Source organism: Hakea prostrata, chromosome 5, assembly GCF_041222555.1.
Source record: "Hakea prostrata isolate BN-2017 chromosome 5, UWA_Hpros_2, whole genome shotgun sequence".
NCBI classification, from domain to species: Eukaryota; Viridiplantae; Streptophyta; class Magnoliopsida; order Proteales; family Proteaceae; genus Hakea; species Hakea prostrata.
This window is the reverse complement of record NC_142604.1, coordinates 51,044,783-51,072,248: the sequence shown is the minus strand read 5'-3', so window position 1 is coordinate 51,072,248 and position 27,466 is coordinate 51,044,783. Positions and strand designations below refer to the sequence as shown.

The window sequence follows — 27,466 nt, the reverse complement described above, 5'->3', positions numbered from 1 at the left end:
GTCAGGGCCGCCAAGACCAAACTTGCACCCCTATATGATAATGTGGATTTGAATTTTCTCTTTCTGTGTGGGTAAAGGATCCAAGTACCGGACTCACAAAAAAAAAATTAGCAACTCCTCAAACAAAGGAATGAAAACAAACCACCGTACTTAAAATCAACCAGGCCTTCTTAGCTAGGTCATCAACGATTACATTGATCTGCATAGGAATATTAGAGATGTTTCAAATCGGTCCCTTTCAGTTACATTATCAGTGTGTTCCCCTATATGATAATGTAGATTTGAATTTTCTCTTTCCGTGTGGGTAAAGGATTCAAGTACCGGACTCACAAAAAAAAAATGAGCAACTCCTCAAGCAAAGGAATGAAAACAGGCCACCGTACTTAAAATCAACCAGGCCTTCGTAGCTAGGTCATCAACGATTACATTGATCTGCATAGGAATATTAGACATGTTTCAAATCGGTTCCTTTCAGTTTGTTTCAAAGGTTTACATTTTCAGATGTGTTCTCACCTTCTGATGAGTCGACCATTTTATATTTTGTAGCTTCCTAAGAAATTAACGGATATAATTCTCATCGTTCTCCTTGCTCCATTGACATTTGACATGGAAGTTGTGAAGCCACAACCCAACCGGCCAAAGCTTTGGCTCAATCTTATCTACAAATCATGAGTTCTTGTTTCCCACTTCTCAATTGAACTCCCACATCATAAGATCTTTAGTTAACCTAAGACAAACACAGTTGCAGTTGGGCTTCAAAATTTGAGATTTTACAGGAGACTCAATACTGGTGCTTGCTGGTTAGTGGAGACATCACACCTGTCCATGGTTCTTGTTTCCCACTTCTCAATTTTTCTCTAAAAATATTTCCTTCAACCAATCAACGATCCATTACTGCTACCCTCAAATCGCTAGTGTTACCTTCAAGTTATTATTTAAAAAATAATAATAATGGGAGTAATTTGACAGGCAACGCGGAGACCAGATTAGGAGAAGAAAATGAGATTATGATCAGTTGAAAACGAAAGAGAACGATTCCAAACGCGCTAAGCTAAGGAAATCCAAAACGCGAAATAGTGTATAGCAAGCGTTGTACCTGGGAAATTTCTCCAGAATTTCTCAAAGTATAAAAAAGCTGTGAAGGACTTGGCCAGAGTCGTCATATGATACGAAAGAAGGAAGTAGAAGCAGCAGCTTAGCTGAGAGAGCAAAGCTTAGCCGCCTTCTTTGAATTCCTCTGCTATGACCTTGGAGCCTATACAGATTACATCACTTATTTTAAAATTTCAGGAAACTTTCTTCTTCTTCTTCTTCAAACCATTCATCATCATTGGCTTGACTAAAGAACAATTACACGGAAGATCAATAAAGTCTGAACAACCGACTTTCCATCTCCTTTATATATCCCTTTCTTTTCTCACTTTCCCTCACTGCAATTGCAACTTTTCTTTTCTGATTCAGAGCAGATAGAAAGAACTCTAACATTTTCCTCTCTTCAATCTTCCAATTCATACTCTGAACAATTTCAAGTTTACGAAGATGGGTTTCTCTAGTTTCGTGGCTATCGTGTTGGTATTGGGTTCGTTGTTGAGTTCTTCAATTGCTCAGGCACCGGGATCTGCTCCCAGAATCGCTCCTGTGGCTGCTCCAACAACTCCAGTTCCAGCTTCTGCTTCGCCGGCTCCGGCTCCGGCACCGATGGTTTCATCCGGGCCACCGGCACCTGCACCTTCACCTTCCATGGCTACACCAACACCCTCTCCTGCACCAACTACAACTCCAACACCAACACCATCTCCAACACCATCTCCAACAACCTCTCCAACAACCTCTCCGGCACCTGCTCCCGTTAGCACTCCTGCTGGCTCTCCCATGTCGCAACCGCCTCAGTTCGTTCCAGTTCCATCTGAATCTCCAACTACAACCACCGCCCTCACCACCCTCACCACCTACATCTCCGGCTTCTCCTCCGTCAGAGACGACAAACAACCCTTCTTCGGGTGCTCAGGGTTCACTCCACAGAGTTGCACTTGTGGGTTCTGTCCTTCTGGGCACCTTCGCTTTTGCTTCCTTGATCTAAGAACCCATCACCATTCATCTTCTCATAGGATTTCTTTGAAGTTTATGTGAATTTTTTTCTTCTTCTTTCTTTCTGGGCACCTTCGCTTTTGCTGTGTTTACTCATGTATGGACTGCGATGATTCTTTTGAGTCGATTCATTGTTATTATATTTGTATTCATCATTGAACTTTAGCTCTCAGTGAATTACATTGTATACTGTAAATCATAATAAAGCGTTTTGACTTTTGTATTCAAGTTTTTGCTAATTATCGCAGATTAACAGTTGAATCTGAGATTATAGTAGATTTTGTATTGGAAAAAGATTAAAATCTCCATAATTGATGGTATGCTTACATTAACCTTTTTAACCTTTCTCAAATTCTCAACTTGATTTATAACAAAAATGAAATTTCATTTTTAATCCCTCTTAATTATTTAATTACCCCAATTTCCCGGGCGTTCTTGTACCCAAAAAGAAGAAAAAAGAAAATTAAGCAAGCTGAATTTTACCTTTGAAACAAGAAGAAACAAGAAGAAGAAGCAGATAATCTACAACTTCCGTAAAGAGAGACAGAGATGAGGGAAGAGGAGCTTCATCTATTAGTAGAGGAGAGAGATTCTGTGATCCAAAGGATATGGGTGGAATCGAAACGGTTGTGGCAGATCGCAGGTCCTGCAATTTTCAGCAGGGTAGCCTTGTACGCCATGACTCTAATAAGTCAAGCATTTGCAGGTCACTTGGGAAATCTTGACCTGGCAGCAATCTCCATTGCTTCCACTGTTATCATTTCCATCAGTTTCGGGTTCTTGGTACTGTTCCTTTCTTTTACCTTCATTATGTTCCTCTTCCATACTTACGATCCATGGCTTTTGATTTGATGAAACGAAGGATTTGTTCAGTTGGGTATGGCAAGCGCGTTGGAGACTTTGTGTGGTCAAGCCTACGGCGCCAAGCAATACCACTTGTTGGGGATTTATCTCCAGCGTTCGTGGATTGTTCTGTTCCTCTTTGCGATCCTGCTCTTGCCCATTTTCGTCTTCGCTACTCCCATCTTGAAGCTTACAGGGCAGACTACAGAAGTTGCAGAGAAATCGGGAGAGGTGGCTCTTTGGCTGATTCCGCTCCATTTTTCCTTTGTGTTTCAGTTCACCCTACAGAGGTTTCTTCAGTGCCAGCTTAAGACCGCTGTAATTGCTTGGGTTTCTGGGTTAGCTTTTGCCCTCCATGTGTTTGTTAGTTGGCTCTTCATCCATAGGCTCAAGGTCGGCATAGTTGGAACTGCAATAATTCTTGATTTGTCATGGTGGTTAACGGTTTTGGGGCTTTTTGTCTATACAATCTGTGGACAATGTCGTCTTACATGGACTGGTTTCTCTTCTGAAGCGTTTCTTGGGCTTTGGCAATTTCTCAAACTCTCTACAGCTTCTGGTATCATGTTATGGTAGTAATAGTAGTATGCCTTTCTCTATATCTGTATTTCCAAAGAAGTCAGAATCTGGGTCTGATTAATTTTATGATGAAATGACAGTTTGGAGAATGTTTACTATAGAATGTTGATCATAGTGACTGGATATCTAGTGAAAAACGATGTAGCAGTAGATGCCCTTTCCATCTGGTTAGGATCATCTCCTCCTGCTCTTTCCAGTCTTCACAACTTGGTTGTTTCTCCTTCCCTTTAAATCTCTGGTTATCTCAAGCTATTGATGTTATTTTGCAGCATGACCATCTTTGGGTGTGAATCGATGATTCCTCTCGGGTTCTTAGCAGCAACAGGGTAATCTTAAATCTTAATCCCTTTTGTCTCTTCTAATTTCCTCCAATTCTTCCTGTATCAAAGCCATGACAGCAAATTGGTTTTACTGGGTTATGTAAATAATGTAGTGTACGAGTAGCAAACGAGCTTGGAGCAGGTAACACTAAGGGTGCAAAGTTTGCAGCCATAGTGTCAATGGTGACCTCTCTGGTGGTAGCCCTTTTCTTTTTTATCATGATCATGGCTTTCCACAACAGGATTGCACTGTTCTTTAGCTCCAATGTTGCAGTCATCAAAGCAGTCAATGAACTATCAATGCTATTAGCAACTACCATCCTCCTCAACTGCATTCAACCAGTTCTCTCTGGTGAGATAACCATTCTCAATGAAATTGAGAATTTTGCAACACTATGATATCTAATCTTAGAAATCAAGTTCTGTTTCTGTTTAGGGGTTGCCATTGGATCAGGATGGCAGGCAAGGGTGGCTTACATAAACATTGGATGCTACTACTTCATTGGTGTTCCTCTGGGGATTCTTCTGGGATGGGTCTTCAAGTCTGATATTAAGGTATGTTATTGTCAAACTTAGAACAGTAGCAGAGAGACACAAAAGCCATTAGTTGACTTAATTCCTCTTGCTGATGATATTAATTAAACAGGGAATCTGGATTGGAATGGTTGGTGGCACTGTGGTTCAAACATTGATCTTGACTATTCTTACTGTGAGATGCGACTGGGAGACTGGTAATGTGATTCACTAAATTTAGATTACATTTACACACAAGCTCCATTTGATTGCAGGAGACATTGAAGGGAACAGAAGTGAGAAATTTTCAAACCTACAATTAAAAATTTTATAATCCATTACACTATTATTTTTTATCATTTACTTCAAATCATATGGTTCTTGGTTATTAAATTTCATTTTACTTTTCATATGTAACCCTTATTTTACGAAGAAAAATATAAATTAGTCTTAAAATGTATGTAATTCATATAACTTTTTCTGATAATGATTGCAAAAATTTCATTTCTCTTCTGTTCTTTTGTCCATCCAGCCAAGAAGAGTTGGTTCGTATGCATTTGGTAACGTTTCTGTTATGAAAAATCAGTTCTTATACAAAACCGTTTTTTAATGTTTCTGTGCTAAAAGATCGTTCTTTGCTTGAAAATGGGCGTTTGATAAATCCATTTTGAAAATGTTTTTAGAACACTAATAGAATATGTTGGTGTTTTTTTTTTTTGTTTTTTTTTGTTTTTGTTGAAAAATAAGTTGGTGTTTGATAAACTTGTTCTAAAGCTTCAATTTGATCCAATTTTATCAATTCCGTTTCTGTTCTTTGGTAAAAACATGTTTTTTATGTTCTGCAAAAAGTTCTTTAGAACACTTTTTTGGCCGGTCCGTTCTTAAAGAACAAAAGAACAAACCGTTTTATCAAATGCCTCTAACCCATTCTTCCATTCCCAAAGAACAGAAGAATGCCAAAAATGTTTTTTAAGAACGTTATCAAACGCACCCTTCGTAATCTAAAATGTTCTCTCTTTTCTGGAATCTATTCACAGACCAAAATGCGACTACACATGTAGAATGAAGTCTTCCAACACTGGTAGTTTGAAGACAATTTTCATCATTCATAGACTGAAGTCTTGCAATACTAGTAGTTTGAAGACAAATTTCATCATTCATTCATGATATTTTCGCAGAATATTTTTATTGAGTGGGGTTTGGAAAACTAAACCAAGACTGAAAAAACTTTACATTATGTTAGAAACAAAGAGCAAAACTATATATCCAAGACGAAATTTTTCGTGGTTCACTTAGAGGCTACTTCTATGGCGGAGCGGATTTGATGTTTTACTTGTTAGTAAGAAAATGGATAGAATTACAACAATAAAATTGAAAAACTTATAAATAACTACATTCAGGAAAAGAAAAAAAAATGATTCAAAATCCCCCTATGCCCAAAAGCAGCAACACATGATCTCTAAACAATTTGAAGGGTTGTGCTTCAATTTTGCGCATTGCAACACTATGCTGTGCATTGGTTACGTAGCACGCAAGCCATATGCCAATTTAGAACTATAACCAATCATTTTGAAGAAGACCTATGTTTACCCTTATTTGGTTTAAATTGACTGCTTTTGTGTTTTGACTTCTTTTGAAGGAAAATAAAAATATTTTTGTAGAATAGACATATGTTTTAACTGATTTTTTTTTTCTTTTTTATTGTAATAAAAATGTAAAATATATCTTATTATCAAGAAATAATATTAATATTAAAAGAATAAGAAAGAGAAACACTAATAAAAATAAAAGAAAGGGTAGTAACTGAACTCTAAAATCTGAAGCCTAACCCTCATCAGCAAAATCGTAGATATGTCTATGGATCAAAAATTCATACTCGATTTGAGTTTGTATCCATGGAGAAAATTTTATGTTGAAAATCTTACTATTTAAATCTTTCAAAATATAATAAGATATAGATATGATAACCTTACTAATTGAATTGCATATGATCCATGTACAAACCGAGTGATTCCCTATTATTATCTCGGTCTTTTGATATCTAACGATTATTCTCTAAGTCTGACTTTAATTTAAGAGTCCAACATCTTTTAATGTGAGATGCAAACTATCTCAAATGTTTTCGCGTGTTCTTATAAAATATTAATGCTAGATCACTTGTCAATTTGAACAAGTGTCCTACCAACTTTAGCCCTCATCTAAAATGTATAGTTTACCATTGAACCTAGTTCATTTAATAATGATCTACACTTTTTAGTGAAGAATATATACAGTATATATAGTAGACCACACCCATACCAACCAATTATTAAAAAAAAAAAAAACATTCTAACTTTTTATCTTTTTATAATTTAATTTATTGATTTTAATTCATGAGTAGTTAGGGATGTCAATTAATTGGGTTTGTTTTTTGGTGAACCAATTATTTGGGTTACTGTTGGACTAGTTAATGTCACATTGCACAATCGTAGGAGGGAAGGGAATAGTAGGGAACAGAGGATGTGGATCTGTCTAGTTAATTAATTTTAAATTCTTCCACGAATCAACTTTGCAAGCTACTTATGGTGTTCAGTGTTCTTCTCCCTGTGTATTATATCCATCTTTTTTTCTTGTTTTATCGGTGCAGATCCACTCTCTCATGTCGGTGGAAGAAGAAAGCCATAGAATGCAGAGCAGTAATGGCATAACAGGGGATGAGGTGGTTCCTCTATTGCAGAACAAATCATCAATAGAAGAGAGTGAAAATAGTGACGAACAAAATCCAGAGAAAAAAGATGTATGGAGGAGGATTTGGGTTGAATCAAAGAAGCTATGGCTTATCGTGGGTCCTGCAATCTTCAGTCGTATAACTTCCTTCTCCATGATCGTCATCACCCAAGCCTTCGCCGGCCACCTCGGCGATCTCGACCTTGCTGCTATCTCCATTGCCATCAACGTCATTGTTGGCTTCAATTTTGGGCTTTTGGTATCTTTTCTCCTCGATCTCCTGTGTTCTTCTCTGTTCTGCTCTGCCAAATTCCTTCACTTATATTAATTTGATTCATTGAAGTCTCTTTTTGTGATTAACTAGTTAGGAATGGCCAGTGCGTTGGAGACGCTATGTGGGCAGGCATTTGGGGCCAAGAAATACCAGATGATGGGTATCTACATGCAACGATCATGGATAGTTTTGCTGCTCTGCTCTGTTCTGCTACTACCCATGTACATTTTTGCCACTCCAGTTCTGAAATGGATTGGAGAACCGGACGATGTGGCGGAGCTGTCGGGTCAGGTGGCGATTTGGTTAATCCCTCTCCACTTCAGCCTTACATTCCAGTTCCCTCTGGTGAGGTTCTTGCAGTGCCAATTGAAAAATTCTGTGATCGCATGGGTGTCTTTGGTGGGTTTGATATTTCATGTCGTTGTGAGTTGGGTCTTTGTGTATGGATTGAAGCTAGGATTGTTTGCAACTACTATGACTCTCAACTTCTCCTGGTGGGTTTCGGTTCTTGGGTTATTGGGTTACTCTGTTTGTGGTTGGTGTCCTCTAACTTGGACTGGTTTCTCTACTCAAGCCTTCTCTGGTCTTTGGGAATTCACGAAGCTTTCTGCAGCTTCTGGGGTCATGCTCTGGTATACCAACATCACTCCTGCAACTCTTTTGAATTTGGGTTCCAAATTAACTCAATTTGAGTTCTAAATTTACTCATCTTTTCTATTTGTTTGGCAGCTTGGAGAACTGGTACTACAGAATACTACTGTTGATGACAGGAAGTCTCAAGAACGCAAAGATTGCAGTAGATGCTATGTCTATCTGGTATGTTCCATCTACCCAAATCGTTTGATTGTGTTTTGTTGAGAAAGGGGGATTGGTTTGAGCCAATGAAACAATGGATCTGCTTAATTTTCGCAGTATGACTATTAATTCATGGGAAATAATGATTCCATTGGCGTTCTTCGCAGCAGCTGGGTAAGATTGCTTCTTGATTTTAGTTCATTATTATGTTGGTAACAAGTACTAGTTTTGTGTTTATGTGACTGCGAAATTCACTACAGAGTAAGGGTATCAAACGAGCTCGGAGCAGGCAATGGAAATGGAGCTAAGTTTGCAACAATTGTTTCTGTGGCAACATCTATGGTTATCGGTGTTATATTTTGTTCTCTCATTTTGATATTCCATAGCAAGTATTCGATCATTTTCACATCAAGCGAAGAAGTCATCACTGCAGCTGATAAACTCTCTGTCCTCCTGGCCTTCACCATCCTCCTCAATAGTGTTCAGACAGTTCTCTCCGGTAAGTATTTTTCACATGCCTTTAGAATAATAATAGACTTGAGAATCTCTAAAAAGAGAGTTTGGTATGGAAAGGTTCCTTGAGGGCCTGAGGGGGCTGGTTCCTTAGCTATTTTATGCTTTTACTTTACAAAAAGTAAAGTAGCCACTCAATGTTTTGGTTAACAAAACTAACTAAAACTACTTTAGATTTACAAAACTAACCAAACCAGTGATTTTTCATCCCAATACATCAGCAGCCATGAAAGCAGAAAAAAAGAAAGAATGGAGAGATTAGGATTGCAGGAAGAAGATGATGGTTGCCTAATATGTCAATATGATTAGGTTTAGGAGTAAAAATGTGAAAAATCACATAAGTATCATGCTGCCCACTTGGGTACATACATGCTGACTGATCTGAACTTCTCATAAGATGTGTGACCCATGGCCTATATCTGCCCCCATCATCCTTAAATGTGTGGGGGGGGGGGAAGATGTGGATTCATCATGAGAATTGTATATTTTTATTGTAGGAGTTGCTGTTGGATCAGGTTGGCAGTCATTTGTGGCTTACATAAATTTGGGTTGCTATTACATTATTGGAGTACCATTTGGATGTTTATTGGGGTGGTACTTCAATCTTGGAGCCAAGGTATGTTTCTAGTTCCAGTGTGTTGTATTGTTTAGGTTATCATTGATTGATCTTGGGTTTGCTAGTTGTTTAGTTTGATCTAATGATATTTAACAATGGTAAAAATCAGGGAATTTGGATGGGAATGATTTGTGGTACAGGCATCCAAACATTGGTATTGGCCATCATTACCATTCGCTGTGATTGGGAAAATGAGGTAAATTCAATTTGTAAAATTTTGCAGAGAAAAGAATTTTAGCACCCACTAATTTTTTTTCTTCTTACCTGGCTATTTCACCATTGACAGGCCAAAAAAGCAACTCTCAAGGTAGAGAAATGGGCAAAACAGGATAGTTTGGATGGTGAAAATCAGATCACAGAGAAATGAATGCAACACTTATTACAACTTCATCAACCTAGGAAATACTTAAAGGATGATCCGAAATTTATGGTTCTCTTATTGGTGAGATGATCGAAAAGAAATGAATGACAATCGAGAAACATCTGGTAGACTATTTCAGCTAATTCCTACAAGTCAAAACAAACTTCGAAACAGAATTTGAAGATGTTCGGGTTGGAAGAAGGTACAGTTGTTTGGTATTGAAAAGATTTGGGTTGAATGTGACTGAGTAACAATTGTATTTGGAACAAAAGAATGACATATCTTAGTTTTATTGAAAAAATGGTGAGAGATGTATCAATGGTTTGTAACAATTGAATGGAATCTGATGAGAAATAACAAAGATTTACCATAAATATGAGAATCAGATTATGACATGCATTTGATGGTGGCTTAGTCCATATATTATCATTCTTAATCCATCTCTATAATTAAACAGAAGAATAAAAATCCTCCATATGATGAAGCATGTCTTAATCAGACAAGACAGTGATATTCTCAATAACTACCAGTCTTAACACAAACCTAACATTCATATGGTTTACTTCCAAACTTGGTGACGCTTCAAATGATGCCCTCTTCCTTTATAACTAGCCACAGATCCTAAAATCAATCAATTGCAGCATCTAAGAGATGGAGAAAGACAAAACTACAATTTTGGCTGTTCTTTCATGGCCACATGACCATTTGAAGTAGGTTCATTGTTCACATGCAAGAAGATGAAGAGAACAAATCGTCAACAAAATCTCATCTATCAGTCTAGATTTCTTTGTAATTCTGATAATATTGAATACATTTCAACAATATCTGATGATCAAAGTCGAAGGATTGGCTCAGTTGGCAATCATTAACACCTCTTAGTGTAGTCAAGATTCTACTCTCTCTGATAGTATATACATAAAATGATGAGTTTCGAGAAAACCATTCGATCATCAACATCAATGTTCCATCATCTACAGGGCGTGGAGATTGATTCTGATCATTAAATGTCATTAGAGAAATTTCACACTTGTTGATGAGAACTCCCTAGCCAGTAGCAATATTATACTTGTCTACATTTAGCCACCCATTTCTATTGAAACTCTCACTTCATCCTACATAAATGTCAGAAGGGTCATACGGGAGAAGATCTCACTAGTGGCTTCTGAGTTCTAACCTTATATAGGGTAGCACAGTAACCATGATCTCACTAGTGATCTCACTGGTGATGTCCTACTCGTGTGGATAGATGATCCAAGCCCAGCAACATTTAACCACAAGATGCCATGATCCTTTCTTTAACAGGACTAGTTAGCTAGCTAAATTTATGAAAGAATTTAAGGCCCAAGTGACCCTATTAAAGATCCAAATGTCTGGCTCCCTTTGATTGGGTGGAGAATTGAAGAGGAAGGAAAATCAAAACTTTCAAATCTAAGAAAATAACTAGTGCTGCAGATTTCCTACAATTAGTCTTTAAATTCATGGGGGACCTCGGCTTCTGTAGGATGAAATCCTTGTATGCATGATTCAATGCATTAAACCTTCTTCCCATTGTCCCTCTCTCTCTCTCTCTCTCTCTCTCTCTTTCTTTTCTTGGCTGAGATAGAAATAACCATAACATGCAGAGCAGCAACGGTGGAACAGGGGATGAGGTGGTTCCTCTGTTGCAAAACCAAACATCAATAAAAGAGTCTGAAAAAGATGGCGATCATCACCAAGGGAGGGAGATCTATGGAGGAAGGTTTGGATTGAATCAAAAATGTTATGGCTCATTGTGGGTCCAGCAATCTTCAGCCGTGTCTCTTCCTTCTCCATGAATGTCATCACCCAAGCTTTCGCTGGTCACCTTGGAGATCTCGACCTTGCCGCCATGTCCATTGCCAACAACGTCATTGTTGGCTTCAACTTTGGTCTTTTGGTAGCTAATTTCTACTCCTGTATTAATTCCTTTTTCTTGCATGGATAGAATTCTGTAGGGTATCTGAGTGTTAATCCTCTGTTTTGGGTTTTGTTTGTTTTTGTGGATTAATCAGTTAGGGATGGCTAGTGCATTGGAGACCCTATGTGGGCAAGCTTTTGGGGCGAAGAAGTACCACATGTTGGGAATTTACATGCAAAGATCATGGATCGTTCTGTTTTTGTGTTCTCTCCTGCTACTTCCTGTGTATGTTTTTGCTGCTCCGATTTTGAAATGGATAGGAGAACCAGACGATGTGGCTGAGCTGTCGGGTCAGGTGGCGCTTTGGCTTCTCCCTCTTCACTTCAGCTTTGCTTTCCAATTCCCTCTGCAGAGATTCTTGCAGTGCCAGCTTAAAACTCTTGTGATTGCTTGGGTATCTTTAGCTGGTCTGATAGTTCATATCTTTGTGAGTTGGCTTTTCGTGTATGGATTTAAGCTGGGCTTGTTTGGAACTGCGATTACTCTCAACTTCTCATGGTGGGTTTTGGTTTTTGGGTTGTTGGGTTACACTGTTTGTGGTGGTTGTCCTCTCACTTGGTCTGGTTTCTCCTTTCAAGCCTTCACTGGTCTTTGGGAGTTCCTCAAGCTCTCTGCTGCTTCAGGGGTCATGCTCTGGTACACAAATATCACTCTCTGCAACTCTTTCAATGTTTTTAAACTTGTAGATTATTGCAGTTTTGGTTTCCTAAATCAACCCCTCTGTTCTACCTTTGGCAGCTTGGAGAACTGGTACTACAGAATATTACTATTGATGACAGGAAATCTCAAGAACGCAAAGATTGCAGTGGATGCTCTGTCCGTCTGGTATGTTTCATCAACCTACATCCATTTAAAGGGAACTGGTTCTCAGCTGATGAAAGTCATTGGTGTTCTTAAATGTGTTACATAATTTTTGCAGTATGACCATTAATGGGTGGGAGATGATGATTCCACTGGCGTTCTTTGCAGCAACTGGGTATGATTTTTTCTAACCTTTTCAGTTTATCATTTTCTTTCTTTACAAAATTCAAGCTTCTTGTATCTTTGCTTTGCTTTTCCCTTCTTCGTGCTTTAAAAAGATTGAATTACCAAAACCCAATTCGTACAAATTAGAATTGTAGGACCAGAGAATAACACGGAATTAAATAAGCAAATGGAAACTACTTCTAGATTATTTCTCTGAAGAAACGTGGCGGAGAGGTTATCAGTCATTCCAAGAAACTGAAAATTTCTTACAGATGGTCCAAACTGGACTTTAATGGTTGACTAAGTGTCTACCGCAAGAGAGGGATCAAATCATAACAATGAAGTTAAGCCTCAAATCATGGCTGAATTCAGACCCTGAGAAGATTGGAGAGTTCAATTTTGTTTTGTCCATTTAACATTTCCTCTGCAGTTACATCAGTCAATCTCATGTAGAATTGAAAAATCAAATCGGCAATAAGGAAACAAATGTTCTATGTTCTCTTATTCTCTTACTCAAAATTAAACAATCATATCACTAGATTGAGTAAAAAGAATACATAAATTCTAATTATTAGATGATATTTTATTCAAAACAGAAGTTCTAGTTGAAGATGGATCCAAAATTAGTAGGACTAGATGGTGAGCACTGTCACTATCCATACCTGACAAGCAATCTTCCTTCTATGGAACTTAGAAATAAAATATGAACACAAAATTGTTTCTAGTTGAAAGTCATTGTCCCAATCCAATCATAAGGGCAGATTCCTCTGTTAAAGAGATTCTATCTTCACTCATGGCTGTAAATACTGATTTTTTTTGTGTCTTCATCTACTACCAAGAATTTCTCTTTACATTTGCAATTTTTCTTAATTTTAATATGATCTCAGATGGTAACAAGGGGTCTTTTGTGTTCATGTTGTTGCAAAATTTACTAAAGAGTAAGGGTAGGAAATGAACTTGGAGCAGGCAATGGAAAAGGAGCTAGGTTTGCAACAATTGTATCAGTGACAACATCCACAATTATTGGTGTCATATTTTGTGCCTTAATTATGATATTTCACAACAAATTTTCCCTCATTTTTACGTCTAGTGAAGATGTCATTTCTGCCGTGGACAAGATGTCCATTCTCCTAGCCTTCACAATCCTCCTTAATAGCGTTCAACCTGTCTTATCCGGTAAGTGTTTTTCTAATTCTATTTATATAACTTACTTGCCCACTTCAAGATAATATTTCCCTTTAAAGAGAGAGAAAAAAGAAGAAAAAAAACACACAAAATTTTGGGCTTTTGAGGTATTCAATTCATCGATCACAAGTAATATATGTTTATGTTGTAGGAGTTGCTATTGGATCTGGATGGCAAGCATACGTAGCATATATAAATTTGGGTTGCTATTACATCATTGGACTCCCGTTGGGACTTTTACTGGAATGGTATTTCAACCTCGGAGCAAAGGTACGAAGACTTTTATGACTCTTCAAAAACTAATTGTACTGTCGTGCATGACAACTTGGTCTTGTCATTGTCGTGTGTGACATCTTGGCCTTTTACCACTCGGTGATTTGGATGTAGTTACATTCTCACGTGAATTTCGCGGCTCTCATCTTTCTAATTGCATGAAATTTACTTGGATCCATGCATAATATAATTATAGATTTTCGAAGTATCTTGGATAAATTTTATGATTATTAATGATTTGTTTTTAACTAATGTTGTGAAATAAATGTAAAAATTAGGGTATTTGGACTGGAATGATTATTGGGACTGCCATCCAAACATTGATATTAGCCATCATCACCATTCGTTGTGATTGGGAAAATGAGGTAAATTCAATTTTCAAAATTTTTAGAGAAAATATTTTCTTAGCACCCACGAGTTAGACAAAAATAGTATGGCTTTTCATTTTGACAATTTTCCTATTAACAGGCCAAGAAAGCAACCTTGTCAATGGAGAAATGGGCAAACAGGACTCCTTTAAACCCTGAAAGGGAAATCACAGAATGATCACTGGACTTACCAACACTTCATCAAATTAGATAAGATTTGGGCATCATCGAACAAGTTAGCAGAGATATACCTGCAAGGGTTTATATATAATTCGCCTTGTCCTTCCTTCATAAGATCAATCACTGTAGCTTCTTCAGCTGAGATGCATCAATTCAACCATGGAAGAAAAGATGAAGAAGCAGAAGAAATTCCTCCTTTTCTGGATTTGGCTTAAACAAACAAATGCTAATTCAAGAAATTCAGGCTTTATCCTTTGTTATGTTGTTGTATTCTTGTATGGCGGGCTAGCTTGTATAGCCTTCTTTCTCTGTTCTCCTTAACAAGTAAAGGTTTTTTAAGTCTCAAAAAATGAATAAATAGAAAATGCCCTTCACCAAGCATGATGTATGATTCAGATTTTTTGCATCATTTTCATTTACATATTCTTTTATTTTATTATTCAAAAAAAAAAAAAAAAAAAAAAAAAAAAACACATAATCCTTGCTGAAATTGGATTTCCACTCATTAGATTTTTGGCAAACCAAACAAAAAAAGAAGTCAACGTAGGATGCACCAGCATAGCAAGATCCCATGCGTACACTACCGAGGAGAAGAGGATCTCATGAAGAAAGGTGGTACCATGGAGAACACGAAGCCACCAGTATTGCTTTCATCAGGCGTTCGGGAATTTTTCAGTGGACTCATTGGCACTGGCAAAGCCAACATGCTCGTAGTCCGTTTCAGCTGTCTCATGCTCATGATTTGTTTCCTCACGTGGTCCGGTAATCGAAGAGTGAACCGCTCGACGTTTTCTCCCGGTTGAACCGAGTGACCCGTCGAATGGGACCGGGGAAATCTACCCGTATATATTGATGGGTTTTGCATTGGCGTCTGATTGATTACCTCCGGCGAGACCGCCACCGCGACCGCCGCCACCGGTGGTTCTTCGCTTATGTCCAGTACTGCATCTAGGGTTTTCGATGGTTCGCCCGGTGCAGGATAGAGGTTCGCCCGGCAGACCGGGCAGGTGGTTCGTTTAGATAACCATGCATCAATGCAAACCGGATGGAACACATGATCACACTTGGGCAACAATCGAATCGTATCTTTGTCTTGAAACTCAGTTAAGCAAACCGCGCATTCCAGAGCTCCTTTGCCCAGTTTGTGACCTTTCACGTATGAATATGCGAAGGTTGGAAACGTTTCGATCAGGTTTCGGTCGAGCCCTCTATTTCCTCTTCGCGATATTCCATTTTCTTCCCAACGAATGCTAATGTTTTGATTGCTTCTGGTTCTGAAACACCCATAGAAGCAGAGAATGACGAAGAAGAAAAAGAAACAAGTGACAAGGAAGATTAGTGTGACCCAAGAATAGGTGAAAGTGGCGCTTAAGGAGTTGGAATTGGAAGCCGAAGGATGATTACTACTCTGTGCAGTGGCGAAAGGTAACCAACAAAACATAAGAACTACACCCAAACAAGCCATCGATCGAACAGTTGATATTCTTCTGCATCAATTTGTTCTTGATGGATGAAAGAAGAAAGCGATGCTCGTGTCTTGTGTGGTTGCCTTCACTGTCTTCTTCTGCTTCTTTATTGTCTTCCTGCTTTGTTGTGTCGAGTCTGTTGACAGCTTTTGAACTTTTAGATTAACTCAAAGGTCGATTGAATATTTAGAGCTAGGTTAAGACTTTAAAGAGTTAACCTACTTCTAACTTGTAAGCACATCCGTCAAATTAGAGACATTATTCATGCTTCTGCAGATTCTGCATATTCTTTAATTGATTTTCAAGTCCTTTAAGAAATAGTCAGTGAATAGACTTGATAGAAAATGGAATCTTTTTGTGATATCAGATTAAGATATTATTACGAAAAAAAAAATCAAGATATTAAAAAAATTCATTTGGTAGATCATATTTTTTTCTTTGGAACACACCGATTTTATATATCGGTATAGGATTATTATATATTTAGCCCCTGATCTTGAGAGGATAAACTCTAATCTCTAACTGAATCATATCTCAAGATTATCAATTTTTTTAGGGTAAATATCACTTACCTCCCCTCTTAGCTGGACAAATAACACTTACACCCCCTCTTAGCTGGATAATATCACTTACCTCCCTTCTTACCTAGCAAATATATCAAACACCTCCCCTCTGTTAACTTTCTCGATTAAATTTAACTTTTACCGTTAAATATTTTTCTAAAACCCCAAACTACCCTTGGATTAAAAATATTTTTGTATTTTAAACCCTAAATTACCTAATCACTCTAGCAATTAAATACTAAATTACCCTCAATTAAAATAAGTTTTAAAAATCAAAATACCATAGTTAAAACCCAAATTATCTTTAATTATTAAAAACCCAATATATCAAAAAATTTATCAAACAATTAAAAAAAACCCCCAAAATAGTACTAAGTGTTTTTAATTTTACTTGATAGTAATACGTGTTTAAAAAAAAAAAAAAAGGATATGTTGGGCTTTTAAGAATTTAAGTTTTAATTATGGTATTTTAGTTTTTAATTGAGGAAAATATAGTAGTTTAATTGTTAGCGTAATTAAGGTAATTTAGGGTTTAAAATAAAAATATATATATATTTAGCCAAGGACGGTTTAGGATTTTAGAAAATTATTTAACGGTAAAAGTTAAATTTAACCGAGAAAGTTAACAAAGGGGAGGTGTTTGATATATTTGTTAGGTAAGAGGGGATGTAAGTGATATTATCCAGCTAAGAGGGGGTATAAATGTTATTTGTCCAGCTAAGAGGGGAGGTAATTGATATTTACCCATTTTTTTATGTTCCTTTAAGTAAAAATATTTTTTTAATTGAATAAATAAAGTCCTCATTTCCCACTAAAAAAAAATTATGAGGGGCAGTGGTGTTTTAAAAATGGATGGACTCAGGTGGTTTTGATTGAACTGAATTATTCAATATAAACATATTATATACATTGGTTCATTTTGTAATCTTCAGTTTATATGATTATTCTAACGAACTTTGGCCATTTTTGATCGACTTTACTCAAACCGGCCAGACCAAAATAGACAAGTGGAAAATAAAATTTAAAACAAACATAAGACGCAAAGAATCGATTTGATCTATTTTATATTTTTTAACTAAAATATTATTTGACAATAAATTTTATCTAGGGAAATTTTCTCATTTTAAAAGAAATTTCATTATGATATTTATTATTTTTTTGAGATCTGAGTTCATCGTGACCAAATTATGCCTATCTTGGATAATTTTTATATATAATTAAATATATCTTTGGAAAATATCGAACCTAGTCTCTTCATTAGGAGACATTGGTCATTACAAATTATTTTACTTTTCTTTCTAATGGATTCAACTCAGTAAGAAATTTTAAAAGATTTGCAATTAATTACACAACATAAAATTTTAAAAAAGAAAAAGAATAAAAAAGAGAATAGTTTTTTTTTTGGGTGGGAAAATTAAAGTTTTATTTATTTAACTAAAATCCCTTGGGGATCTTACACATTAAAGAGTCAAAGAGTAAAACCCAAGCTAAAAAGGGGGGGGGGGGGAGAAACGGTACATAAACCAATCATGTGTGTGGGCCACTAATTTAGCAAGTTCATTGGCTGTAAATTTGGCTTCACGAGGGATGTAGGAGAAGGAACATTCCATAAAGGACGCTACCAGCCTACAGATGTCGGAAATGAGGTGTGAAATTTTCCAACTTCCATAAGATTCCAGATGTGTAAGGGAAAGAACAAGCGACTGATTATCTCTTTCCACTTGGATATGTGTGATCTGGAAGTCGAGAGCGAGGCAAAGACCGCGACGAACTACTTGTGCCTCGGCTGTAAGAGAGTTCTGAGAGCCCGATCCTTGTCCAAAAGCAAACATCACCTGATGACAAGAGTCACGAGCAAGATCCCCAATCCCCGAGCATGTTGGATTAATAAATGAAGAGCTGTCCACATTTAATTTTATCCTGCCCGGACGTGGAGGTTCCCACATGATGAGAGAGAGAGAGGTTTACCAGGGAGGTGAAGAGGGGTTGGGGGTGAAAACGCATGGATCCCATGTTGTAAACGCAACATGGCTTCTAGAATCTTTGGGGGGGGGGGTAGAAGAGTGGATAATTGTGTTATAGTATCTCCAAAGGGCTGAAAGGGCTATAAGAGTATGAAATGGCTGCTGTTTGTGAGAGGAGAGCCGGTAAGATGAGTGGTAAGGGCTTGAATTTGGAAGTCGAATGGACATGTAGGATCCCATCGATGAAGGTTAAGAGAATGCCATAAGTGGGTGGTGAAAGGGCATGTGATGTGCTGAAAAGGGGTAATGGCCACAGAAGGGACAATGGAGCTGTACACGACAGCCTCTCTGATGGAGCAGGTCTAGCGTAGGTAGTTTTCCATAACCATTTTCCACAACAAGAAGAGAATTCTAGGAGGAAGGGGGAGGTGCCAAAGCCTAAGCCAGTTAAAGTGGGGTACAAATGGGAGGGGGGCAGGGCGAAGAAGTTGCTAACCGGTAAGCTGAACTGACAGTAAACTTATCTGAGGAAGTGGGCTGCCAAATGAAGCGATCAGCCTGTGGGAAGAGGGAGAGCAACAACTCTTCAAACTATAAATTCGTTTAATGCATAAATGCAATGTTAATGCTACACAATGTCAAGGTGGGATTTTGTTGGTTGGTGGAATTTTTAAAAACTTGGAAGGAATTTTTAAAGGAGGCTTTGTTTAATGCTGTTGGGTCTGTGATGAAAATTACTTTATCTTTTTTGAGTTCAAATTTGAACTTGGCGGGTCCCATTTAGTATTAAATATGGGTTAGCCGTTTGGTATCATTAAGAGGGCCTTGGGAGAGATAAATAGGGTGAGAAAAAGAGAATTTCTAAAGAGATCTAAAGTGGGTTTTGAACAAAACGGGATTGAACTTTTGGGGTTTTTCTTTTTCTTGTGGTTATGCAAGAAATGTGTTTATTTTCTCTTGTATTCTTTTCCATTGCAACTCTATTGAAGCTTAAGCTTGGATTTGAAGGGTTTTCTTCAAGAGCTTGAAGGTGGAAGAGTGTTTTCAAGGAGGTTTGAGAGGTGATGTAACCGGTTGAGGTAACATTATATTATTCTCAAATCTTGTACTATTTTGAAGATTAAAATAATGAATTCCCTCGCCGTGGATGTAGCTATTCAAAAATTCTTGTGTATTGTTTGCATTTCTCCTTCATTCTTGTGGTAATTTGTTGTTATTTGCTTTGTGATTGTCTTCAACTTATTTGCACAAGATTCTTGGCTTATTTTGTTTATTAGGGTGATTTGTTCAATTATCTGGATCCTTGGATTGGGTCTTGTCTACAATTGGCATTAGAGCATAGGTTTTGTGCATTTATTTTGGAGACAAATGAGTGCGCATACATTTAGGGTGGAGCCATTTGATAGAAAGACAAAATTTGTATTACGAAAAATGAAGATGAAAGATTTGTTAATTCAAAATAGTTGTCACAAAGCATTGTTGGGGAAAAAAAAAAAAAAAAAGAAACCTGAGGGAATGAAAGATGGTGATTGGAAATAGATGGATCTTAAGGTCATGTCTACTATTCGGTTGAGTTTGTCCAATGAAGTTTTGTTTAATATTGCACATGAAAAAAATGATGGCAGATTTGTGCTCAATGTCGGAAAGCATCTACCAAGCAAAGTCTCTCACAAATAGAATTTTCTTGAAGAAAAAATTATTTTCTTTAAGAATGAAGGATGGTTCAAATATTTCTAATCATTTCAATGAATTCAACAACATATTTTGTCAATTGGAAAGTGTTAAAGAAAAAAATGAAGGATGAAGACAAGGCAATGATTTTACTTTGGACTCTACTAGAATCTTATGATCCTTTAGTGACGACCCTAAGTTGTAGTAAGGGGAATTCTCTTAACTTTGATTCGGTTTGTAGTACATTACTTGCCGAGGAACTCTGGAAGTTCTATGGAGATGGAATCGGAAGCTAATATGACAAGGGATAAAAGCAAGGAACGTCATGATTCTTCAAAAGGTTTTTCAAGAAGAAAGTCAAGACATCATTCTAAATTCTAGGGGCATGATGACACATATAGTTGTTCGTTTTGTGAAGAGAGTGGACATCTTAAAAAGAATTGTCCCAAAAGAAAGAAAAATGTTTTAATTTAGAAAATGATAAAGGTAACGAGATTGTGGGTGCCAATTCTAAGGAGGTAAATCAAGTTATGGCTACCACATCTAGTGTTGAAGATGAAGTGTTGATAGTGGGTTGTAATTCAGAATTTCACCAAAATTGGGTTCTTGATACTAGTGTTACACATCATATGTGCCCACACAAATCTTGGTTTAGCACATATGAGCCATGTGAAGGAGAATTGGTGAAGATAGAGAATAACTCAACTAGTAGAACACTTGGCATTGGATCGGTACGCTAAAAGATGTTTGATGGTATTGTTTGCATACTTGAAAATGTTGGACATGTTTCGAATATGACAAATGTTTGATTTTTTTACCTACTTCAAGAGGTGCTCTTGTTATCATGAAGGGAATGTGGGTTGATCTCTTGTATAAGTTGTTGGGTAGTTCCATGATTGATGATGTTGCAAATGTGGCAGTTGACAAAGGATATATTCCTCTTAGGTTGTGGCATTGAAGACTTTGGCACATGAGCTAGAAATGTATGAAAATTTTGATAGAAAAGAAATTTACCCCAAGTTTGAATTTTTTTAGAAAAGGAATTTGTGAACATTGTGTTTATGGGAAGCATCATAGAAGGGCTTTTAAAGCGGGTATGCATACAAGTAAAGGGATTGTTGATTATATTCATTTAGATGTTTGGGGTCCATCATCGGATGTGTCTTATAATGGTGCTTAATACTTTGTTACTTTCATTGATGATTTTTCAAGGAAAGTATCGGTGATAATTCAAGTCAAAGAGTGATGTGTTAATGGCATTCAAAAACTTCAAGGTTGAAGTGGAGAAAACAACCGGTAGGAGCATCAAAGTTTTAAGAACGAATAATTGAATGGAATATATAAACAATGAATTTGGTAGTTTTTGCAAGGAGGTAGGAATTGTTTGGTACCATATGGTTGTGCATACTCTACAACAAAACGGAGTAGAAGAGTGCATGAATAGAACATTGATGGAGAGAGTTTGGGCTATGTTTAACAATGCAAACTTGGAGAAAGAATTGTGGGCTAAAGCAATGTTGACGACATGCTATCTTGTGAATAGGTCTCCTTCAATAATTTTGGGTGGAAAGCTTCCAAATGAGATATGGCATGGAACTCTTTGTGATTATTCGAATTTGAAAATTTTTGGATGTGATGTATATGCTTTGATTCCAAGTTGTCAAAAGAGTATTTTAAGAATGTGAAGGGGTATCGGTTATGGGATCCAAAAACCCATAAGATCATCATAAGTCGTGATGTGCATTTGATGAATCCTCTATGTTGATTAAGGGAGTGGAAAAGAAATGTAATGAAGAAAAATCAATTGTTGAGGATATATATGAACTTCACATGCAGCCTACAAGATCTTCAAATGAGGGTGTTTTTGATGAAGATGTTATAGATTTTGATAATCAATGTGTATGGGGAGAAATTCAAGAAAATGCACCGGTTGATGTTGAAGAAGAAGTTGTGGTATCTTTAGGAGAAAGACCTACAAAACAAACTTGTTTGCCGGAAAGGTACAAGGATTGTGTTAATCCAAATACTCTTAGAGCTTTGGTGGCTTTAAATGAAGAACCAAGTACATTTCTTGAAGCCATCAATGGGGATGATGCAAAACATTGGAATGATACAATGAAAGAAGAGTTCCAAGCACTTCAAAAAAGAATAAGAGATGGAATTTGGTAGAATTGCCAAAGGGAAGAAAAATCATTGGTTATAAATGGGTGTACAAACTCAAGAGAGGGGTGGATGGCGAGGTGGAGAGGTGCCCAAGGCTTTGCTTAAAAGGAAGGTATTAATTTCTTTGAAGTATTTGCCCAAGTTGTGAAGTTGGTGACTATTAGGTTGGTGCTTGGACTTGTTGTTGTACACGACTTAGAGCTTGAACACATGGATGTGAAAATAACATTTTTACATGGTGATCTTCTTGAAGAGGTGTACATGAGGCAACCAGAAGGATTTGTTGAGAAAGGCAAAGGGAAGCTCGTGTGCAAGTTGAAGAAATCTTTATATGGATTTAAACAAGCTTTAAGACAATGGTACAAATTTTTTTATTATTTCATTTTAAGTCTTGGCTACAAAAGAAGTGAATATGGCAATTGTTTATACATTAAGTTTTTTTATGATAGTTCATATGTGATTTCAGTTTTATATGTGGAAGATATGCTATTAATATCCAATGATAAAACTAAAATTGAAGACCTTAAAGGGTATTTGAGCAAAAAGTTTGAAATGAAGGATCTTGGTTAAGCCAAACAAAATCTTGAAGTTGAGATTCAAAGAGATAGAAAGAATGAGATTTTATCACTTTCACAAAAGTCGTTTGTGAAGAAATTTTTTAAGAAGATTGGTAAGTGTAAGGAAAAGGCAGTTTCAACTCCATTGCGATCACAAATTCAAATAATCTTCCAATGATAGCCCAAAGACGGATTATGAAAAGAACAAGATGTCAAGATGTCCTTATGCAAGTCTAATTGGGAGCTTAATGTTCCTAATGGTGTGCACTAGGCCGGGTATTGCTCATGCGGTTGGTGTGTTGAGTAGATTCATGGCAAATCCCCGAAAGAGGCATTGGGAGACAACAAAATGGGTACTTCGATATTTGAGAGGCACAAATGACTACTCTATCACATTTTACAAAGGTGGAAAACAAATTCAAGGCCAAGTGGATGCTAGTTATTGTGATGATCGTGATAAAGGGCGATTTACAATGGGGTATGTTTCCAAGTATGCCAATGGTCCAATAAGTTGGATGTCTAAGCTTCAAGCAACAGTGGCATTGTCAAATACCGAAGCGGAATACATGGCGGCAACTGAATCTTGTAAGGAAGCGGTGTGGCTTCAAGGTTTGATGAGTGAGATTGGCATTGAGTCAAGATGTATGCATTTATTTTATGATAATATGAGTATAATTTACTTGGCCAAGAATCCGGTACTTCACAAGAGGACAAAGCATATATTGGTACAATATCATTACATTCGAGAAGTCATTGAAGACGGAAGGATCCGATTGTTAAAAGTTGGAACCAGTGAGAATGTGGCGGATATGCTTACCAAGGTTGTCCAAGGAGAAAAGTTGAATTGGTATCTATTTTCTCTTGGTTTCAAGAACATGATTTGACAAACTAGTGATTTTCATCAAGGTGGAGATTGTTGGGTTTGTGATGAAAATCACTTTATCTTTATTGAGTTTGTTGGGTTTGTGATGAAAATCACTTTATCTTTATTGAGTTAAATTTGAACTTGGTGGGTCCCACTTAGTGTTAATATGGGTTAGGTGTTTGGTATCATTAAGAGGGCCTTGGGAGAGATAAATGAAGTGAGAAAAAGGGAGTTTCTAGAGAGTTCTGAAGTGGGTTTTGAGCAAAAACAGGATTGAACTTTTGGGATTTTTCTTCTTCTTGTGGTTTTGCAAGAAAGGGGTTTCTTCTCTCTTGTATTCTTCTCCATTGCAACTCTATTGAAGCTTGAGCTTGGATTGAAGGGTTTTCTTCAAGAGCTTGAAGGTGGAAGAGTGTTTTCAAGGAGGTTTGAGAAGTGATGTAACCGGTTGAGGTAACATTGTATTATTTTCAAATCTTGTACTATTTTGAAGATTAAAATAGTGAATTCCCTCCCCATGGATGTAGCTAATCACGAATATTTTGGGTTAGTAAACAACGTAAAATTCTTGTGTGTTGTTTGTATTTCTCTTTCATTCTTGTGGTGGTTTGTTGTTATTTGCTTTGTGATTGTCTTCAACTTAGTTGCTCAAGATCCTTGTTTATTTTGTTTATTAGGGTGATTTGTTCAATTACCCGGATCCTTGGATTGGGTATTGTCTTCAACAATGCATACAAGAGAATAACATTCTGGAAGCCGAACTAACAACAATGAGTATAACTGTGCAAATGGGAATGCTGCCAATGTGTACTTGAATCGATTCTTAAAAGGCCATAGATATACTAAAGCATAGCGCTCATGCGCAAGGAAAGCTTGCAAGAGTAGTCGATGAGATAAAACTGCTAGTTTCATCTCATAGCCCCATGGCAATCTCTCATGTGTATAGAGAACTGAATTAATTTAGGGGTGTAAACGGATCGGATTCGGATCAGATAGTTAATACCATATCTGTATCCTATTATATTTGGACAGATTCAGATAATATCCTATCAGTTTTTAGACTGATTCAGTTAGATTCAGGATGATAACCGGATAGTTATTTTCTTATGTAGATTCGTATAAATGAGCATGAATAAAGATTTAATACAAGTTTTCAACTACCTATTGACAGCTTTATCATTTTATTTGTAAGGATTAGGTTTGAAATTTAAGAATTTAACAACTTTGATAGTTATTTTAGTAGAAAATCTAGAAAAATAGTCACATATCTCAAGTAAAAAATTACAAAAATAAGAAAAATAAATCCAAATAAGTAAATTAATCGGATACTTTAATCGGACGGATAATAATCGGTTGGAAAGGGGCATTACCATATCTGCATCTTATTAGTAATCAGACGGATTAGGATATTGCTAATGGATGCGGATGCGAATTCGGGAGCGGATTTCGATTATCCATTTACACCTCTATGAATTATGCTGCAAATGGGATGGTGAAAGCATCAACAGCACCAGAGATGCCTTCGCTATTCTTTCTGGATCCTGTACGGAACCTCAAGGAAATCCTCCTAGCGGATACTGGTCCTAATGTTTAAGTTTATTTCCATTTGGGTTAAGATAACCCCGTTTTTTAAAAACACCCCCTCCCCCTCCAACACACCCACACTAAAAACCAACACTAGCGTTTTGACCTTTTTTAACACCCCCCCCCCCCCCACCTCCCAAGTAAAAAAAAAAAAAAAACACAGTTCAAGTTTCAAGTTGAATCAACATCAACACGGGTTTTACGAGACTTTAAAGCCTCATCATGAATATACATGTATGCAGACAAAGAGAGAGCGATAATGATGAGTATGTATAATAGATACATCACGGTTAAAATGGACATTTCTCCATGATGAACCAGCTAGTGATCCGGTACCACAACTAGTGCAACCTGTTGTTGTTCTTCGCTAGTTGCTGGGTCTTCACACGATACAGAAATAAGGTTAGCTCGGCAAACTGGGCAAGTTGTGTGGTTTAATAGCCAAGCATCAATGCACCGAGGATGGAACGCATGGCCACACTTGGGCAGCAATCGAATCAAGTCTTTGTCTTCAAACTCGGTTAAGCAAACTACGCACTCCAGTGCTTCTTTACCCAATTTGTGTCCTTTCACATATGAGGAGGTCAAGGTTGGAAACATGACCTCGATCAAGTTCAGGTCTAGACCTCCATTTCCTCTTCGTGACATTCCATCTTCTACGCTATTAAGTCTAATACTTTCATGCCTTTCGGTCCCAGAGCAGCTATAGAACCAGACGCCAAGGAAGAAGAACAAGAAACAACCAAGAACGAAGATGAGTGTAATCCCGAGATAGATGAAATTGTAATTCAAGGCTGACAATTGATTAGTGTTCTGTGCAACAGCATGAGGTAACGACTGGAACACGAGGAGCATGTAAAGGCAGATGAGTACATTTTGGCCTGCTACTCTAGGCCCAAACAGGCCAAGGATCAAACAGTGGCTTTGCATCTGCATGAACTTTTTCTTCAGGGGTAATAGTCGGAACTCTTCACCATGCCTCATGAGACTCGCCTGATTAGGGTTTTATGTTGACATTTTGGGAGCTTTTATGCGAGAAAGGCTACAAGTATATCACATAATATTCTTAGAATAAAATCTTACCTGGGTCAGAGGAATTATGTTTCTGCAACCCTTGCTGGCAGCTGCTGTTGGAATAGCGTAAGAAGATAGAGAATAAACACCCTTGCTTCAAATAATCAAACTAAAACTAAATTAAAACATCATTTTATTTCCTAATTAATGACATAAAATTGGAGACTTAGTAGAATAATGTTCTGGATGTTCTTGAAATGAGAATATATAATTTCCCAATTAAGAATGTTGGCGTATGAAAATTATTATTTGAAATGGATAAACTATTAGGGAATAATATTTATATACCAATCATCTTATATATATTTTTTTTGGTAGGAATCATCTTATAATTCAAAAGAAGAAAAAAATATGTATTCTACATGTAATGGACACTTCACATTAATAATTAATATAAAGATAATTTTTAGTACCCATGTTAACTTTGAAAGATAATAATAATATATAAAATTCATGTTTCTCAGTGGAGAGTTGTGGGTTTGAACCTTGTAAAGAGCGTCTCCCCCCTGACGATGTAATCAAAGTGCACGCAAGCTGGCCCGGATGACCCTCAGCTTCCAAAAAAATAAATAAATAAATAAAATAATATATAAAATCATGATTATAATTTGCTAATTAAGAATGTTGGCGTATGAAATTATTATTTGAAATGGAGTAACTATTAGGGAATAATTATATATCAATCATCTTATAATTCAAAAGAAGAAAAAAAATGTATTTTATTCTACATGTAATGGAAACTTCACTTATTTTATTCTATATACTAGTGTAATAAGTTTCTTTTGGTTAAACTGTTTTTATAAATTCAAAAGTCAAAGGTAATGTTGGGTAATTATATTACAAATTTTAAAAATACAATAATGGAATTATAATACAACTGAAAAATGAAAACACTTTGCTAATCTAGAGAACTTGATGTTGCAATTGAATGAACCACCAATGAACAAGATTAAGTCATACCTTGAGTGTTGCCTTTAAGGTAATTGATGCACTCTACTACCAAGGGTTCTTCACACCACCACCTCCAAGATAAATCAACTTTC

At 36.9% G+C, this 27,466-nt stretch overlaps 5 protein-coding genes across 5 annotated transcripts; 4 read left to right on the top strand and 1 right to left on the bottom strand.

The window, feature by feature from the left end:
• The first annotated feature begins 1,004 nt into the window (after nt 1-1,004).
• On the top strand, nt 1,005-2,316 carry LOC149016426 (uncharacterized). Its single transcript, XM_089154548.1, has one exon. It carries the CDS (start codon nt 1,540-1,542, stop codon nt 2,128-2,130), a length of 591 nt encoding a protein of 196 aa, XP_089010674.1. The 5' UTR covers nt 1,005-1,539; the 3' UTR covers nt 2,131-2,316.
• Nucleotides 2,317-2,411: 95 nt separating this feature from the next.
• Nucleotides 2,412-4,952, top strand: LOC149016425 (protein DETOXIFICATION 27-like). Its single transcript, XM_089154549.1, has 7 exons — nt 2,412-2,871; nt 2,962-3,503; nt 3,591-3,677; nt 3,780-3,836; nt 3,944-4,182; nt 4,267-4,385; nt 4,477-4,952. Exons 1-7 carry the CDS (start codon nt 2,638-2,640, stop codon nt 4,576-4,578), a joined length of 1,380 nt encoding a protein of 459 aa, XP_089010675.1. The 5' UTR covers nt 2,412-2,637; the 3' UTR covers nt 4,579-4,952.
• Nucleotides 4,953-6,817: 1,865 nt separating this feature from the next.
• LOC149016424 (protein DETOXIFICATION 27-like) lies at nt 6,818-9,993 on the top strand. The gene is made up of 8 exons (XM_089154547.1): nt 6,818-7,308; nt 7,414-7,955; nt 8,053-8,139; nt 8,236-8,292; nt 8,379-8,617; nt 9,129-9,247; nt 9,357-9,443; nt 9,534-9,993. The coding sequence occupies exons 1-8, from the start codon at nt 6,982-6,984 to the stop codon at nt 9,612-9,614; spliced, it is 1,539 nt and encodes a 512-aa protein (XP_089010673.1). The 5' UTR covers nt 6,818-6,981; the 3' UTR covers nt 9,615-9,993.
• Nucleotides 9,994-10,747: 754 nt separating this feature from the next.
• On the top strand, nt 10,748-14,890 carry LOC149016423 (protein DETOXIFICATION 27-like). The gene is given in 9 exon segments (XM_089154546.1): nt 10,748-11,330; nt 11,333-11,523; nt 11,639-12,180; nt 12,283-12,369; nt 12,464-12,520; nt 13,448-13,686; nt 13,847-13,965; nt 14,247-14,333; nt 14,437-14,890. Coding segments are annotated over 9 exon segments (1,506 nt in total). The 5' UTR covers nt 10,748-11,224; the 3' UTR covers nt 14,515-14,890.
• Nucleotides 14,891-15,096: 206 nt separating this feature from the next.
• Nucleotides 15,097-26,333, bottom strand: LOC149016422 (uncharacterized). The gene is made up of 3 exons (XM_089156754.1): nt 25,686-26,333; nt 19,006-19,067; nt 15,097-16,003 (listed from the first exon to the last, which is right to left on the bottom strand). Exons 1-3 carry the CDS (start codon nt 26,331-26,333, stop codon nt 15,097-15,099), a joined length of 1,617 nt encoding a protein of 538 aa, XP_089012880.1.
• Nucleotides 26,334-27,466: the final 1,133 nt, after the last annotated feature.

Coding starts and splice junctions, on each gene's coding strand:
- LOC149016426 (XM_089154548.1), top strand. CDS start 1,540: ATGGGTTTCTCTAGTTTCGTGGCTATCGTGTTGGTATTGGGTTCGTTG.
- LOC149016425 (XM_089154549.1), top strand. CDS start 2,638: ATGAGGGAAGAGGAGCTTCATCTATTAGTAGAGGAGAGAGATTCTGTG. Junction 2,872..2,961: donor CCATCAGTTTCGGGTTCTTG/GTACTGTTCCTT, acceptor GGATTTGTTCAG/TTGGGTATGGCAAGCGCGTT. Junction 4,386..4,476: donor TCTTCAAGTCTGATATTAAG/GTATGTTATTGT, acceptor TTAATTAAACAG/GGAATCTGGATTGGAATGGT.
- LOC149016424 (XM_089154547.1), top strand. CDS start 6,982: ATGTCGGTGGAAGAAGAAAGCCATAGAATGCAGAGCAGTAATGGCATA. Junction 7,956..8,052: donor GCTTCTGGGGTCATGCTCTG/GTATACCAACAT, acceptor TTTGTTTGGCAG/CTTGGAGAACTGGTACTACA. Junction 9,248..9,356: donor ACTTCAATCTTGGAGCCAAG/GTATGTTTCTAG, acceptor GGTAAAAATCAG/GGAATTTGGATGGGAATGAT.
- LOC149016422 (XM_089156754.1), bottom strand. CDS start 26,333: ATGAGGCATGGTGAAGAGTTCCGACTATTACCCCTGAAGAAAAAGTTC. Junction 19,068..25,685: donor AACAGGTTGCACTAGTTGTG/GTACCGGATCAC, acceptor CTCTTCCCACAG/GCTGATCGCTTCATTTGGCA. Junction 16,004..19,005: donor ACTGTCAGTTCAGCTTACCG/GTTAGCAACTTC, acceptor AAATTGATGCAG/AAGAATATCAACTGTTCGAT.